We start from the raw sequence: 17,303 nt of genomic DNA, 5'->3' as shown, positions 1-17,303 counted from the left end.
GCTCCAGCAAGACCCAATTCTCCTCGTCCAAAGGGACTCAGAAGGAGCAAAAGGGCTCAGATTCCTGGCGGGCTCAGTCACGCCCCAAGAAAGCAACCGGAGGAACCGCTTCCAAGGCGGCTGCCTCATGACTTTCGGCCTCAGCCCTCCGCATCCTCGGTCGGTGGCAGGCTCTCCCGCTTTTGCGACATTTGGCTGCCACAGGTCAAAGACCGGTGGGTAGCAGACATTTTGTCTCACGGGTACAGGATAGAATTCAGTTCTCATCCTCCGCCTCGGTTCTTCAGAACCTCCCCACATCCCGACCGAGCAAATGCCCTTCTGCAGGCGGTGTGCTCACTAAAAGCAGAAGGAGTGGTGATCCCTGTTCCTCTGCAGGAACAAGGACAAGGTTTTTACTCCAATCTCTTCGTGGTTCCAAAAAAGGACGGCTCGTTCCGTCCTGTTCTGGACCTAAAGCTGCTCAACAAGCATGTGAACGCCAGGCGGTTCCGGATGGAATCCCTCCGCTCCGTCATTGCCTCAATGTCTCAAGGAGATTTCCTTGCATCAATAGACATCAAAGATGCTTATCTCCACGTGCCGATTGCTACAGAGCACCAACGTTTTTTACGTTTCGTGATAGGAGACGACCATCTCCAGTTCGTAGCTCTGCCATTTGGTCTGGCGACAGCCCCACGGGTTTTCACCAAGGTCATGGCGGCAGTGGTAGCAGTCTTGCATTCTCAGGGACATTCGGTGATTCCTTACTTAGACGATCTACTTGTCAAAGCACCCTCTCAAGAGGCATGCCAACACAGCCTGAATGTTGCGCTGGAGACTCTCCAGACTTTCGGGTGGATCATCAACTTTTCAAAGTCAAACCTGGCACCGACTCAATCACTAACGTATCTTGGCATGGAGTTTCATACTCTCTCAGCGATAGTGAAGCTTCCGCTGGACAAGCAGCGGTCTCTACGGACAGGGGTGCAGTCTCTCCTTCAGGGTCAGTCGCACCCCTTAGGGCGCCTCATGCACTTCCTAGGGAAGATGGTGGCAGCAATGGAGGCAGTCCCGTTCGCGCAGTTTCATCTGCGCCCACTTCAATGGGACATTCTCCGCCAATGGGACGGGAAGACAACTTCCCTAGACAGGACAGTCTCCCTTTCTCAGATGACCAAGGACTCTCTGCAATGGTGGCTTCTTCCCACCTCATTATCACAGGGAAGATCATTCCTGCCCCCATCCTGGGCAGTGGTCACGACAGACGCGAGTCTGTCAGGGTGGGGAGCAGTTTTTCTCCACCACAGGGCTCAAGGGACGTGGACTCAGCAGGAGTCCACCCTTCAGATCAATGTTCTGGAAATCAGGGCAGTGTATCTTGCCCTATTAGCCTTCCAGCAGTGGCTGGAAGGAAAGCAGATCCGAATTCAGTCGGACAACTCCACAGCGGTGGAATACATCAACCACCAAGGAGGGACACGCAGTCGGCAAGCCTTCCAGGAAGTCAGGCGGATTCTGATGTGGGTGGAGGAAAGAGCATCCACCATGTCCGCAGTTCACATCCCGGGCGTAGAATACTGGGAAGCAGACTTCCTCAGTCGCCAGGGCATGGACGCAGGGGAATGGTCCCTTCACCCGGACGTGTTTCAGGAAATCTGCCGCCGCTGGGGGGTGCCGGACGTCGACCTAATGGCGTCTCGGCACAACAACAAGGTCCCGACCTTCATAGCGCGGTCTCGCGATCAAAGAGCTCTAGCGGCAGACGCCTTAGTGCAAGATTGGTCGCAGTTCCGGCTCCCTTATGTGTTTCCACCTCTGGCACTCTTGCCCAGAGTGTTACGCAAGATCAGATCCGATTGCGGCCGCGTCATACTCGTCGCCCCAGACTGGCCGAGGAGGTCGTGGTACCCGGATCTGTGGCATCTCACGGTCGGCCAACCGTGGGCACTACCAGACCGACCAGACTTACTGTCCCAAGGGCCGTTTTTCCATCGGAATTCTGCGGCCCTGAACCTGACTGTGTGGCCATTGAGTCCTGGATCCTAGCGTCTTCAGGATTATCCCAAGGGGTCGTTGCCACCATGAGACAGGCTAGGAAGCCCACATCTGCTAAGATCTACCACAGAACGTGGAAGATATTCTTATCCTGGTGCTCTGCACAAGGAGTATCCCCCTGGCCATTCGCGTTACCTGTCTTTCTTTCCTCCCTGCAATCTGGGTTGGAAAAGGGCTTGTCGCTCGGCTCCCTTAAAGGGCAAGTCTCGGCACTATCCGTGTTTTTTCAGAAGCGTCTAGCGCGACTTTCTAAGGTGCGCACGTTCCTGCAGGGGGTGTGTCATATCGTACCTCCGTACAGGAGGCCGTTAGATCCGTGGGATCTAAACAAGGTCCTTGTTGCTCTCCAGAAGCCGCCTTTCGAGCCCCTGAGGGATGTGTCACTTTCTCGACTCTCACAGAAAGTGGCATTTCTGGTAGAGGTCACGTCTCTTCGGAGAGTGTCTGAACTAGCAGCGCTGTCATCCAAAGCTCCTTTCCTGGTGTTCCACCAGGACAAGGTAGTGCTGCGCCCCATTCAGGAGTTTCTCCCTAAGGTGGTATCCTCTTTTCACCTTAATCAGGATATCTCCTTGCCTTCCTTTTATCCGCATGCAGTTCATCGGTATGAAAAGGATCTACATTTGTTGGATCTGGTGAGAGCACTCAGAATCTACATTTCCCGCACGGCGCCCCTGCGCCGCTCGGATGCACTCTTTGTCCTTGTCGCTGGTAAGCGCAAAGGGTCGCAGGCTTCAAAAGCCACCCTGGCTCGATGGATCAAAGAACCAATTCTTGAAGCCTACCGTTCTGCTGGGCTTCCGGTTCCATCAGGGCTGAAGGCCCATTCTGCCAGAGCCGTGGGTGCGTCCTGGGCATTACGACACCAGGCTACGGCTCAACAGGTGTGCCAGGCAGCTACATGGTCGAGTCTGCACACTTTCACCAAACATTATCAGGTGCATACCTATGCTTCGGCGGACGCCAGCCTAGGTAGAAGAGTCCTGCAGGCGGCAGTTGCCTCCCCGTAGGGGAGGGCTGTCTTTGCAGCTCTAACATGAGGTATTTCTTTACCCACCCAGGGACAGCTTTTGGACGTCCCAATCGTCTGGGTCTCCCAATGGAGCGCCGAAGAAGAAGGGAATTTTGTTACTTACCGTAAATTCCTTTTCTTCTAGCTCCTATTGGGAGACCCAGCACCCGCCCTGTTGTCCTTCGGGATTTTTGGTTGTTTTTCGGGTACACATGTTGTTCATGTTGAACGGTTTTCAGTTCTCCGACGTTACTTCGGAGTGAATTTGTTTAAACCAGTTATTGGCTTTCCTCCTTCTTGCTTTTGCACTAAAACTGGTGAGCCAGTGATCCCACTGGGGGTGTATAGCCAGAAGGGGAGGGGCCTTACACTTTTTAGTGTAATGCTTTGTGTGGCCTCCGGAGGCAGTGCTATACACCCAATCGTCTGGGTCTCCCAATAGGAGCTAGAAGAAAAGGAATTTACGGTAAGTAACAAAATTCCCTTCAGTGCTACCTTTGGAGGTAGTGATCCTACGAAACAGTAGAGTATCATGGGCTTCTCATTAAACCAGCAAGACCCTCCACTGTTCTCAAGAGGGGGCCGAGTATCCTAAAATAAGAATCTGGTCTGAATATTTTTGGTCAAGGCTTGTATTAGCTGTCAAATGTGTCAGGGTAAAGTTGCATTTTGGGCAAAAAGCTATTAAAACAGTTGCAACATAAATGCATTTGTTCTGGGCCGGTTTTAGGACCGCTCGGACCTTTCTAGGATATGGGACTTTTTTAACAGCTACTTTACAGAAATGAAAACATTTCTCATAGGTTTTGACATGGGTACTAAAAACTGATGTAATAAATGACGTAAAACTGTGATAAATTTGGCAAAATGAAATTGCAATTTAAATGACATTGCGCCAATCTGGCTAATCTAAGGAAGCGCGGCGTATGTGGGGAGGTAACAGGCACCGGGAGGTAGCTGACGTGTCTCAGGGCCGCCGTCCAGCGAGAACAGATTTCTGATGTGGTGAATAGACTGGGTCCTACAATTCGATTCGCACAAACTTCAAAGACTTCTGGGATTGATATGTTTAAAAAATAAAATCTTAATGTCTTTTCTTTCCCCAGTGATGATGCAAGAATCCAAGCTGACAAACTTCCAACAGCGTCAGCTCAGAGAACAAATGCAAAGTATGTGCTATTTATTTACGGTATTATACAATATCTGCTTTGTGTACAAGCGATCACCATAACCCTGGTGGTCAGTTATGTTTTCATTGCCCAAAAGGCCCAATTAAAGTGGATGAAGTTAGATAACTCTGTATATATACACAAAATAGGCATCTATATGACCTGTATACAGCGTATCTCAACTACCAGGGTGGGGTTATCACTTAGCTGTATTTGGATTTGACTCATTTAAGGCAAAGACGGTAGCAGGGCTAATATATTTTTCTCCAGCACCCATGACGGCACCACGAGAGAGGGGATCCGCCCTTCAAGTACAGGAAACCTCCAGAATAAAAAGGGGCGGCACCTCTCCCCGCATCAGTTGGTTTCCTGTCCTTGAACAGGGAGCCTCCAGAGATCCACTAGATCCAAGAGGCCTGATGGGCCGAAGATTCAAGTCCGGCCGGCCGACTCTGGCAGCGGCACGGGTCCTGCTGCGGTCGGCCGAGGTGCTGTGGAGCTGCCGCAGCGGACCCATGGGGGTCAGGACTGTGTACAGCGCGCCCGATAGGAGCGCCAGGAGCCTGCGGGGACCAGGTAAGTCCGGTCAGTGGAAGGCTTCTGCCGGTGGCCGCAGGGCTCTCCCGTCGCAGTGTACCCACGGGGGTCCTGTCTGCACACGGGCTCCTTCCCTCCCTGCTCCCGCCCCCCCCTCTCCTTACCACGCTACCGGCACCGGAGGCCGGGTAAGGGTGGCTGCGGCTGCGATCCCTGCGGGGCGTCCTCGTGGCGGCAGATGCTGGGGCGCTTCCGGGAAGGAGCGCCATGTTGTGTGTGGCAAAAGGGATGGTCCGGGCTGTGCACATGCGCAGCGCGCTTTTTTTCCTATTGGAGGCGCGGTTGGGTCATCATCCGCCGGAAGTAGTGGGCGGAGTCGCCAGGGTTGCTTTGAAAATCAGAGCGGCAATCTTCTCTATGGTGCCGGTGCTCTGTTACCATGACGGACAAGCAATCAGCTGCGTCTCCTTCGTCTCCCTCCTCCCCAAAACCTCCCTCTGATCATGATACTGCCGCCCCGAAACGGCAGCAGAAGGGTGGCAAAGATGACAGTGTCACCGGCTCGGGTGTCAAGCGTGGGGGGACTGATGACAGGTCCTCCAAGCGGAAGGACCCTGACTCTCCTGACAGAAGACGGCCCTCTAAAGGAGGGAAGTCGGATGATGGCCCTGCTGACCCGGTATAGCCTCTTGACATCTGTGGGTGAGTGCGACTCATGAGTTCCGCTTTTAATGGCGGTCGTCTTGTCTATGTTTTTTATAGGATCGCAGTAAACCTAGAAAATGTTTATCAAAAGCCAGACATAAGGAATGCGCCTTGTGCTGTAAAGAACTTTCTGGTTCCTGGACTAAGAGACTGTGCAAAGGCTGCATTCAGCAGACTTTGTCGGAGGAACAGCCAGGATTTGCCTCCGATCTCCGGTCCCTCATACGGGAAGAGGTCAGGGACTCCCTCCGATCCCTGGTTGGAGCACAGAGTGCTGGGGGTTCTCGGCCCCCTTCGCCTACCCACGAGGACTCTGATAGGTCTGATGGGGAATGTGATTCCTCTGGCTCTACTTCCCGCTCCTCTTCTGATAGCGACTCAGGGGGTCGCCAGTGCTTCCCACTCGAAAATATGAAGAAGTTAGTTAAGGCGGTGAGGACCACCATGGGCCTCCCGGATGAGAAACCTGAAAAATCTATCCAGGATAGGATGTTCGGGGGCATGGAGCAGAAAAAACGACGCTCCTTCCCGGTGGTGGATAAAATACAAGCCTTAATTGCACGGGAGTGGAAGAGACCTGATAAGAAGCATTCCCTTCCTGGCGCCTTTAAGAGAAAATATCCGTTTGAGGAGGCCTCCTGCTCCACATGGGATAAGGCGCCAAAATTGGATGTGGTTGTCGCTAAGGCGTCCAAAAAGTTTGTCTTGCCATTTGAGGACATGGGCTCCTTGAAAGACCCGTTAGATAAGAAAGCTGATCACTTCCTAAAGAATACCTGGGAAGCTTCTGCCGGAGGACTGAGACCCGCCATTGCGGCTACCTGTACGGCTAGATCCCTGACTATATGGATTGACGAACTGGAAGACCAGTTTAGATCACGAGCACCTAAGGAGGAGATTGCTTCCTCCCTCTCCAAATTGCGGGGGGCGGCGGCCTTCCTTGCGGACGCCTCGGTGGACTCCACTAAGTTGGCTGCAAAGTCAGCGTCCCTCTCCAATGCGGCTAGAAGAGCTCTCTGGCTGAAATGCTGGCCGGGGGATCTGCAAACTAAGTCTAAACTCTGCAATATCCCTTGTCAAGGTGAATATCTGTTCGGGCCGGTCCTGGATGACATCCTGGAAAAAGCTAGCGACAAAAAGGGCGGCTTTCCCTTTCCATCATTTCCTTTTTCACGGCGGTCCTTTCGGAGGAAGCCAGTTCGCCGCCCCACCTGGCCACGGGATCGGAATACCTGGTCCGATAGAAAGACTCAGGGAAAGGGGTTCATGTTCAAGGGCCCCTCAAAAGATCAGAATAAGTCGTCCAAGTGACTCGCTTTCCCAGGTCGGAGGGAGGCTCTCTCAGTTCCTTCCGGCTTGGGAAAGGATTTCATCCAGTGCATGGATACTGGACCTTATACGCTCCGGCCTCCGGCTCCCCTTCCTTCAGCCTCCTCCTCCCCGATTCCTGGTTACCCCTCTGCGTCGTTCTCCGGCGGAACAGCTGGCTTTGGAAGCAGAGGTCCGTCACCTCCTCTTAAAGAGGGTTCTAGTGGAAGTTCCCGCAAGGGAACAAGGAGAAGGATTCTATTCCACCCTCTTTCTGGTAGGGAAGCCCGACTTTTCCTATCGCACAATCATCAACCTGAAAGCCCTCAACCGGTTCCTTCAAATAGACAGCTTCAAGATGGATTCCGTGCGGTCCATAGTGAAATATCTGTATCCCCACTGTCACATGGCTGTCATAGACTTGCGAGATGCATATTATCATGTCCCAATCCACTCTCTCTTCCAATGCTTCCTCAGAATAGCCCTCCACATGGACGGTCGGGTCTGCCATTTTCAATACAAAGCCCTCCCCTTCGGTCTGGCCATCGCCCCGAGAATTTTTACAAAGATAATAGCAGAAATGTCAGCATATCTGCGTCAGAGAGAGGTTCTTCTGATTCCTTATCTGGATGACTTCTTGATTGTGGGCGCCTCAGCTCTCCATTGTGCGGCCCTTCTCCGGCAGGTGCAAGCTTCCCTGCGGGAGTTGGGCTGGTTGATCAACGAGGAAAAGTCCAGATTGATCCCATCCAAGGTTCAGCTATTTCTGGGACTCACTTGGGACTCCAACACTCAGCTTTGTCGGTTGCCTCCTTCCAAAGTGGAAGCCCTCCAGACCCAGATAAATCGGACTCTGAGGCACCGGCGTATGTCTCTCCGGGGTGCGATGTCCCTCCTGGGCTCCCTGACTGCGGCCATCCCGGCCGTCCAATGGGCTCAGGCACACACCAGGGTCCTGCAGTGGAATATCTTACAGCATCAGACCGCTCACGGGGACCATCTGGACAGCCTCATCATTCTCGACCATCGCACATTACAGTCCCTCTATTGGTGGATTGATCCGGTCCACTTGGGCAGAGGGGTGCCTTGGAGGGCACCAGAGCCCGTGGTGGTAACCACCGACGCCAGTCTCTACGGTTGGGGTGCACACCTGGACGCTCATTTCATTCAGGGACAATGGTTTGGAGAAGAAGCTCAAAATTCCTCGAATACAAGGGAATTGCTGGCGGTGGAAAAGGCGTTAGGTCGTTTCCTGCCGTTGTTACGGGGTCGCCATGTAAAAGTTCTGTCGGACAACCAAGCGACAGTAGCATATCTCAACCACCAGGGGAGTACTCGCTCCAGACACCTCATGTCCGTCTCCAGCAGGATCATGTCTCAGGCAGAGGCTCATCTGGGTTCCCTGTCGGCAGTGCATATCCGAGGGAAGGAGAACGATTTGGCGGACTTTCTCAGTCGCACCCAGTTTCACCAAGGCGAATGGTCTCTAAATCAGTCCGTTTTCGACCGGATAACGGAGATGTGGGGGGTTCCCGAGATAGACCTCTTTGCAACACGAACCAACAGGAAGGTTCCCCGATTCTGTTCCCTGGATCCAAGGGATCATCCCCACTCGGTGGACGCGCTATTGCTCAAGTGGGACTTCCGCCTCGCATATGCCTTCCCTCCACTCATCCTCCTCCCTGCAGTGCTCAGGAAGATACGGGAGGATCAAGCAGTCGTGATTCTCATAGCACCCTTTTGGCCAAAGAGGCCTTGGTTTTATTGGCTGACGCATCTGTCCGTCACCGATCCGTGGGTTCTCCCTGGATCCCTGGATATCTAGGTTCGTTAGGTCCTGTGCTAGGTCTAAGCCTCGGGGAACCATGCCACTACCGTCCTGGGACCTTAACTTGGTCCTTTCAGCTTTAACACGGCCCCCATTTGAGCCCTTAGATTCTATCTCTCTCAAGCATCTGTCCCTTAAGACGATTCTCCTGGTCGCCCTCACTTCTGCCCGTAGAGTTAGTGACCTTCAGGCCTTATCCATTTCTCCTCCGTATACCCAGTTTTTTGATGACCGAGTAGTTTTACGAACTGACCCTGCCTATTTGCCGAAGGTGCATTCCCACTTCCATAGATCACAGGAAATAGTGCTCCCCTCTTTTTATGCCAACCCTTCTACTCCAGAGGAGATGGGATGGCACTGCCTGGATGTTAGGCGTTGTCTTCAACAGTATCTGTTGGTCACCTCGGAAGGGAGGAGGGATAAGTCTGTTTGTAGTCTTCCAGGGTTGTAGAAAGGGGCTTAGGGCTTCTAAATCCACCTTGGCAAGGTGGATTAGGGATGCCATCTCGGTTGCCTACGCGGCCGGGGGGGAAGACGTACCTCCTGGTTTAAAGGCACACTCCACGCGAGCGATGGCATCTTCCTGGGCGGAGAGATCGGAGGTCTCCATTGAGCAGATATGTAAGGCAGCAACCTGGTCTTCTCCGTCCACCTTTTTTTAATCACTATCACCTTGATTTGTCGTTCACCGACATCACCTTTGGGAGGCGGGTTCTGCAAACTGTTGTCCCTCCCTAGGTCTTCCTCTCTGTAATTCTCTCGTGGTGCCGTCATGGGTGCTGGAAAAATACGTAATTACTTACCGGTAATGTGTTTTTTCTGAACCCATGACGGCACCCTTACATTCCCTCCCTGCGCTTGGGGGTTGCTAGTTTGCTTCCCTTTTCACTCCTCTTCACTGGGCGGTTATGGTGGCGGGATATGTTTTTAACGATGTTCCTTGTTTCGGAGGTCCTGTCATGCTCGGTAATCAACTGATGCGGGGAGAGGTGCCGCCCCTTTTTATTTTGGAGGTTTCCTGTCCTTGAAGGGCGGATCCACTCTCTCGTGGTGCCGTCATGGGTTCAGAAAAAACACATTACCGGTAAGTAATTACGTATATTTAGGCTATGTGATATACACAGTTGAAACCAGAAGTTTACATATACTATCTAAAAAGACACATCTGCAGGGTTTTCTCACTATCTGACATGAAATCAGAATAAACCTTTCCCGTTTTAGGTCAATTAGGAATCATAATTATTTATATTTGCCAAATACCAGAATAATGAGAGAGAGAGAATGTTTTAAAGGTATTTTTTATTACCTTTTGCAAAGTCAAAAGTTTACATACATTAAGAGTACTATGCCTTTAAACAATATGGGGGAACGGGTTTAATGCCGCGCTAAAAACCACAGATGCTGTAGATTAAAAGATTTCCTTTTATTTTACAGTTCTACGAGTTTCAGAGACATCTCAGTCTCCTTCCTCAGGAAAAAGAAATCATAAGGATTACTTTTTCCTGAGGAAGGAGACGGAGATGTCTCTGAAATGCGTAGAACTGTAAAATAAAAGGAAATCTTTTAATCTACAGCATCTGTGGTTTTTAGCGCGGCATTAAACCCGTTCCCCCTTTTACCTGTATATATTACAATTCTTCTCCGGAGCCGCTGCTAAACCACCAGACACTCACAAGCTATCATAGGGGGTTGTGACTAGCACAACCTCACCAGGTGAGTGTATTTCTTTCTTGTCTATCTACCCTCATACCAGGTAAAACCCTATTGCGCTTTTTCCCCTCCTACAGTTTTAAACAATGTGGGACAGCCCATATGATGACGTCATGTCTTTGGAAGCTTCTGATAGGTTTATTGGCAACATCTGCGTTAGAGAAACACCTGCGGATGTATTTTAATGCACATCTTAACCCCTTCACCCCCGGCCACTAAAACACCCTAATGACCGGGCCATTTTTTGCAATTCTGACCAGTGTCACTTTGACAGGTTATAACTCTGGAAGGCTTCAACGGATCCTGGCGATTCTGAGATTGTTTTTTCGTGACATATTGTACTTCATGTCAGTGGTAAATTTAGGCCGATATTTTTTGCGTTTATTTGTGAAAATTTAGGAAATTTGGCGAAAATTTTGAAAATTTCGCAATTTTCAAACTTTGAAAATTTATGCCCATAAATCTGAGAGATATGTCACACAAAATAGTTACTAAATAACATTTCCCACTTGTCTACTTTACATCAGCGCAATTTTCGAAACAAATTTTTTTTCCGTTAGGAAGTTAGAAGGGGTCAAAGGTCATCAGCAAATTCTCATTTTTCCAACAAAATTTACAAAATAATTTTTTTTAGGGACCACATTACATTTGAGGTGACTTTGAGAGGCCGAGGTGACAGAAAATACCCAAAAGTGACCCCATTCTAAAAACTACACCCCTCACACTGCTCAAAACCACATCCAATAAGTTTATTAACCCTTTAGGTGCGTCACAGGAACCAAAGCAATGTGGAAGGAAAAAATGAAAATTTTACTTTTTAACACAAAAATGTTACTTTAGCCATAAAATTTTCATTTTTACAAGGGAGAAAAGAGAAAGTACACAATACAATTTATTGTGCATGTTCTCCTGAGTACGCTGATACCCCATATGGGGTAAAAATCAATTGTTTGGGCGCACGGCAGAGCTCGGAAGGGAAGGAGCGCCATTTGAATTTTTGAACGCAAAATTAGCTGCACTCATTAGCGGACGCCATGTCGGGTTTGAAGACCCCCTGAGGTGCCTAACCAATGGAGCTCCCCCACAAGTGACCCCATTTTGGAAACTAGAGCCCTCAAATAATTTTTCTAGATGTTTGGTGAGCACTTTGAACCCCTGGGGGCTTCACAAAAGTTTATAGCGTTGAGCCGTGAAAAGAAAAAAACCTTTTCTTTTACCACAAAACAGTTGCTTCAACTAGGTAGCTTTTTTTTTCACAAGGCTATCAGGAAAAAATGCACCATAAAATGTATTGTGCATTTTCTCCTGAGTACGCAGATACCTCATATGTGGTGGAAAGTAATTGTCTGGGCACACGGCGGGGCTCAGAAGAGAAGGAGCGCCATTTGACAGCAAAATTGGTTGGAATCATTAGCGGACGCCATGTCACTTTTGGAGACCCCCTATGGTGCCTAAACAGTGGAGCTCCCCCACAAGTGACACCATTTTGGAAACTAGAGCCCTCAAATAATTTTTCTAGATGTTTGGTGAGCACTTTGAACACCTGGGGGCTTCACAGAAGTTTATAGCGTTGAGCCGTGAAAAGAAAAAAAAATTTTTTTACCACAAAACGGTTGCTTCAACTAGGTAGCTTTTTTTTCACAAGGCTATCAGGAAAAAATGCACCATAAAACGTATTGTGCATTTTCTCCTGAGTACGCAGATACCTCATATGTGGTGGAAAGTAATTGTTTGAGCACATGGCGGGGCTCAGAAGAGAAGGAGCGCCATTTGACTTTTCAAACGCACAGACGCAGTGCACTGATCGGCCGCTGCAGGACGCACGGTCGGATGCGATAAAAAAAAGCGTCGGGGATACGTAAAAAAAAAAGTCACGCCAAAAATTGACCATGGATGCAGATACGTTATGTGCATCCCTGATCAGCGCTTGGCGGGACGCACGGACGGATGCGATACAAAAAGCGTCGCAAATACGGAAAAAAGTCACGCCAAAAATTGAGCAGGGATGCCGATCCGTTATCTGCATCCCTAATCAGCGCTCGGCGGGACGCACGGACGGATGTGATACAAAAAGCGTCGTGAATACGGAAAAAAGTCACGCCAAAAATTGACCATGGATGCCGATCCGTTATGTGTATTCCTGATTAGCGCTTGGCGGGACGCACGGACGGATGCGATACAAAAAGCGTCGAGGATACGGAAAAAAGTCACGCCAAAAATTGACCATGGATGCCGATCCGTTATGTGCATCCCTGATCAGCGCTTGGCGGGACGCACGGACGGATGGGATACAAAAAGCGTCGGGGATACGGAAAAAAAAGTCACGCCAAAAATTGAGCAGGGATGCCGATCCGTTATCTGCATCCCTGATCAGCGCTTGGCGGGACGCACGGACGGATGAGGTGTAAAAATGGACAGGGGATACGGAAAAAAAAAAAAAAGTTATACTCACAGTACCCAGAGGACTAGCAGGAGGATCACTGACCAGAAGAGCTGCAGAGGAACAGATGGCAGAGAGATGGACAGCTTTACAGGAGCAGCAGGCAGATCAGCAGAATGCCCAGGAAGGACCCAGCGATGGACGCAGATGTGATCAGGCCGGTGAAGACAGGTAAGAGGACGTCGGGGGAGAGCAGAGGGGGGGGGAGAGCAGAGGGGGGGGGGAGCAGAGGGGGGGGGGAGCAGAAGGGGGGGGGGGGAGCAGACTGGGAGGGGGGAGCAGAGGGGGAGGGGGGAGAGCAGAGGGGGAGACCGGAGAGGGAGCTGCAGAAGCAGAATAGAGATAATGGGGGAGGCAGTCAGATCGCGGGGGGAGCGGATCGGGATGTCGGGGGGGGGGGGGGTTGGGGGGAGCAGATCGCGGGGGGGGCACGGCAGGGGCTATCACGGCAGCGCGCAGGGGCACCACGGGAGCGCGCACGGGCTGCAAAGTGAGCACAGTACTCACGTGCAGCAGCAGCGGTGACCTCAGCTACGGCGGCGGCGGCAGCAGCAGCGGTGGCGTGGTACCACAAGTACCAGCCACTGGACGCTGCAGACATGTTGGGGGAGGGCTCACAGGCCAGCACAGGCCTGGGGAGGGCGGCCACCGGCAGATCAGACCGCCCCACTGCACACTGATTGGAGCGATTGCGCGTCATAGCACGATCGCTCCAATCAGTGCTGCAGGGGCTGGGGGCGGCATGTTTGAGGTCCACCTATGATATGCTGCTGCAGCTGCGGCATCTCATAGCTGGATCTCACAGGATCGCACTAATTCGGGCATTATTTTTGCCGAAATTAGTGCGATCGATGTGGTTGGCGGTTCAGATTTGAACAGCCAATCACATCGATCGTCGATAGGGGGTGGCGATGCCGCCCCCCCTGGGGTCAAGCAAAGGTCCCCTGCTGTAAGAAACAGCAGGGGACATCATTTGAAAGCCGTTGCTATGGCCACGGCAATCAAATGAAGTTTAGGCAGTAAAATTACGTCCCTGGTCGTTAAGTCACGTTAAAATAGGACGTAATTTTACTGCCCGCGGTCGTGAAGGGGTTAAACACTATTGTATACGACTTATTTATGTATGTTGTGCTTCTATACATGAAGATGTGCGTTGTCTCAATAGGGCAAGGGCTCAGTGGGCTATGAAATGCTGTCATACATATACAGGTATTGTTCTAGATCCTGCGACTATTCATATGATGGCACCAAGCAGCGATTTCATGATCCAAACCGTGTCGCTATGACAAGTTTGTTTTTTAGGGTAGCAATGTGAACAATTTCCCAGGACCACTAATTTATAAGAAGACCCCCAAGATTGCAAATCATCAGCAGTTCTGAAATCCACTGCATAATATATGTGTGTATTTACAGGCAGACTTGCTCTTCAGTTGCTGCAGATTTCACCCTTAGCACCCCCTCCGCTGTCCCAATAAATAGGGGGGGGGGGGGGGGGCTCTTTTTTTGCTTTTTGTTTACAACCCTATTGTCAGGAAAATCAAACTTGGCCCAAAGTGTACAAGGGATCAAGTAAAGGTATTAATAATTGATAAGTTCTGTTGTACAGGAAAGGAAACTGTATGTCAACATTGAGGTATATATGAAAACAGAGACAGAAGTCTTTAAATTTGCCTAATGAACACTATACCCTATAATCACATAGTTACCAATCAACAGCGCTAGTGCACATAAAGTTTTTTATTTTTAATTGATCAGACACAAAGTATAACAGGGGTATAGACAATAACAGTGTTTTAAGAGCAGGTTAAGACAGAGAGAGGCGATTAAATCCCCATGTGAAGCCACATGTTGCAAAGGTACATACAATGATATAGGTGATACACTTATTCCCCACAGTGGTGAGCGCTGGGTCATCAAGTGAAAACATTCAGGATAGCCAGCTGACTTCCAGAAGGATAATATACAGGACAGGATCACAAAAGTAAATGTCAATACATATTAAGCCAGCAATTACATGTAACATCACCACAGCGCAAAAACCAGAGTGGGGCTTACCATAGTAAGTAAGGGCACATGCGGGGATACATGGGGAGCAGTCCCAACACGTGTTTCGTGCAAATGACTTCCTCGGGGGACCCACTCTGGTTTTTGCGCTGTGGTGATGTTACATGTAATTGCTGGCTTAATATGTATTGACATTTACTTTTGTGATCCTGTCCTGTATATTATCCTTCTGGAAGTCAGCTGGCTATCCTGAATGTTTTCACTTGATGACCCAGCGCTCACCACTGTGGGGAATTAAGTGTACCACCTATATCATTGTATGTACCTTTGCAACATGTGGCTTCACATGGGGATTTAATCGACTCTCTCTGTTTTAACCTGCTCTTAAAACACTGTTATTGTCTATACCCCTGTTATACTTTGTGTCTGATCAATTAAAAATAAAAAACTTTTTTTATGTGCACTAGCGCTGTTGATTGGTGACTATGTGATTATGGGGTATAGTGTTCATTAGGCAAATTTAAAGACTTCTGTCTCCGTTTTCATATATATGCTTTTTGAAGTTGTTGCCTTTTATCTTTGATGAAGTCCATATATACTGCCCTATGTTTTCTCAACATTGAGGTATGGTGCAATCTACATATTTTACTTTTACAGGTGGTGGTGCGCTCCCAATCCAGTGTCACCCCAGTACCAGCAATACCCAAACTAGGCCTCCTGTGTCTGCGTCTCGGCCACCAAAAGCCTCCACTATACATGCAAGACCAAGCTTACGTCCTGCGGAAAGGTGCCGAGCAGGGGATGCTTACACCAGAGAAAAGTATCAACCTCAAGCCACGAGTAAGTAGAGTATGACATTGGGGCTGCTTAGTATCTTGGTAGATTTTCTCCACAGCATCAGCCATGGAGAGGAGGACGATTAACCAATAATCACTTTCCTATCTTATTCTTTTGAAGATTAATGTTCGCAACGTTTATTATTTAAGGTAACCTGACAAAATACATAAAACACGTTTATTTTGTCACATATTATTGGTCATTCGGAATATTGTTTTTAGACTTTAATGTTATTTTAACTTCTACAGGAGACCTCGATAAAGAGAAAAGTCGACTTCAAAACCTCATGGCTACAGGGAAAGAGTTGCCAGATGCACCGCAAGTACCAGCACCGCAGACTGGGGAAGAGGACAAGGAGGAGAGGGACAGATTTGATGAATGTAAGTTCTTGGTAAAAGACTGTTAAATGGGTCTTTCCATTGCCTGATATACAGTTGTGGCCAAAAGTTGTGAGATGGACACCAATATTTGTTTTCACAAAGTTTGCTGTTTCAGTTCTTATAGTGGCACTTTGCATTACCTCTAGATTGTTATGAAGAGTGATCAGATTAATTAGCAAAAAATTGTAATGTAATTACTTAACCATGAAAATTAACTTAATCGCAAAAGCCCCATTTCTACTGAATTTCAACCCTGCACCAAAATGTACTTCTGACATCATTTCAATGATCTTCTTAGCTCAGGAGAAAGTGTTAACAAAGACAAGGCAGCTGATATATTATAATCAGCATGACAGTGATAAGAGCAGACTAGTTGCTTTTAAAAGGAATCTGTCACTAGGTTTTGCTAATCTGAGAGCAGCATATGATGAAAACAGATCCTGATTCCAGTGATGTGTCACTTACTGGGCTGTTTAGTATAGTTTGTATAAAATCCGCAGTAGATTATCATTATAGGACTACTTCGCCCGTGCCAGGTAATCCAGCATATTTATGAGATCTGTATAACCCCGCCAACATCACTGATTGGTCAATTTTTGTTCATGAAATCTGCTAATCAGTGATGTTGGCGGGGCTATAGAGGGCTCAGCATTCAATTAACTAATAGATCTACAGCAGAAAAAACATTGATTTTAGCAAAATGACAGCAAACAGCTCAGTAAGTGACATAGTTGGAATCAGGGTCTCCGTCTCTATGCTTCTCTCAGATGGTATAGCAAAAACCTGGTGACAGATTCACTTGAAAGGTGGCTGGTGCTTGGACTTATTGTCATCTACTGTTTGCACATTTTTACTTGGAGGTAAGCATAGCTGAGATAATTGATTGGAATCACAAAGGGATTTACAGGCAAGGACATTTGTGTTTATATAATTGATATTAAAGCAACCATTTGTGAGATCATCAAGAACTTCAAAGAGATGTTTATTGGCTGTGATGAAAGCTTCAGGGCACCCAAGAAGGGTCAGCAAGTGCCAGGATCGTGTCTTAAAGAGGATTTAGGATTTGTTCAAAAACAGTGCAGAAAATGGTGAGGAATGGCAGTAAGTAGGGGGCAGTGATTCTCCATGCACAGTAAGGTGGCGGCTGGTCTAGTGTGACGAATGGAAGCAAAAAAGCCTCTTCTGTCGAAGAATAACATTAAGGATAGATTAAAGGGAACCTGTTATTTTTGTCGTCCTTCTTCTGAAGCCGGGGTGCATGACGCGTCCTACGTCATCAACACTTGCCGGCATTGAGGTCCTGCGCAGATGCACTTTGATCTGCCCTGAGCAGGGA

General features: G+C 49.0%; 1 protein-coding gene across 5 annotated transcripts in view; it reads left to right on the top strand.

Moving 5' to 3' along the window:
• The window catches only part of C8H22orf23 (chromosome 8 C22orf23 homolog), a 115,700-nt gene that overhangs the window by 16,558 nt on the left and 81,839 nt on the right, over positions 1-17,303 (top strand). For 4 of the 5 annotated variants that reach the window (XR_012725102.1, XM_075321808.1, XM_075321809.1 and 1 more), the window contains 3 exons: positions 4,156-4,218; positions 15,408-15,590; positions 15,836-15,967. Coding sequence is in view for 4 of the 5 variants with exons in the window: in XM_075321808.1 (XP_075177923.1) it covers positions 4,156-4,218; positions 15,408-15,590; positions 15,836-15,967 (378 nt within the window). In the remaining variant the exon portion in view is untranslated. The remainder of the gene's footprint in view (positions 1-4,155; positions 4,219-15,407; positions 15,591-15,835; positions 15,968-17,303) is intronic. The other variant, XM_075321811.1, reaches the window with a different exon arrangement.

The sequence above is a fragment of the Anomaloglossus baeobatrachus genome, chromosome 8 (genome assembly GCF_048569485.1).
Source record: "Anomaloglossus baeobatrachus isolate aAnoBae1 chromosome 8, aAnoBae1.hap1, whole genome shotgun sequence".
In the NCBI taxonomy this organism is placed as follows: Eukaryota; Metazoa; Chordata; class Amphibia; order Anura; family Aromobatidae; genus Anomaloglossus; species Anomaloglossus baeobatrachus.
Note: the sequence above shows the minus strand (reverse complement) of the source record. Positions and strands in the feature narration are given on the sequence as shown.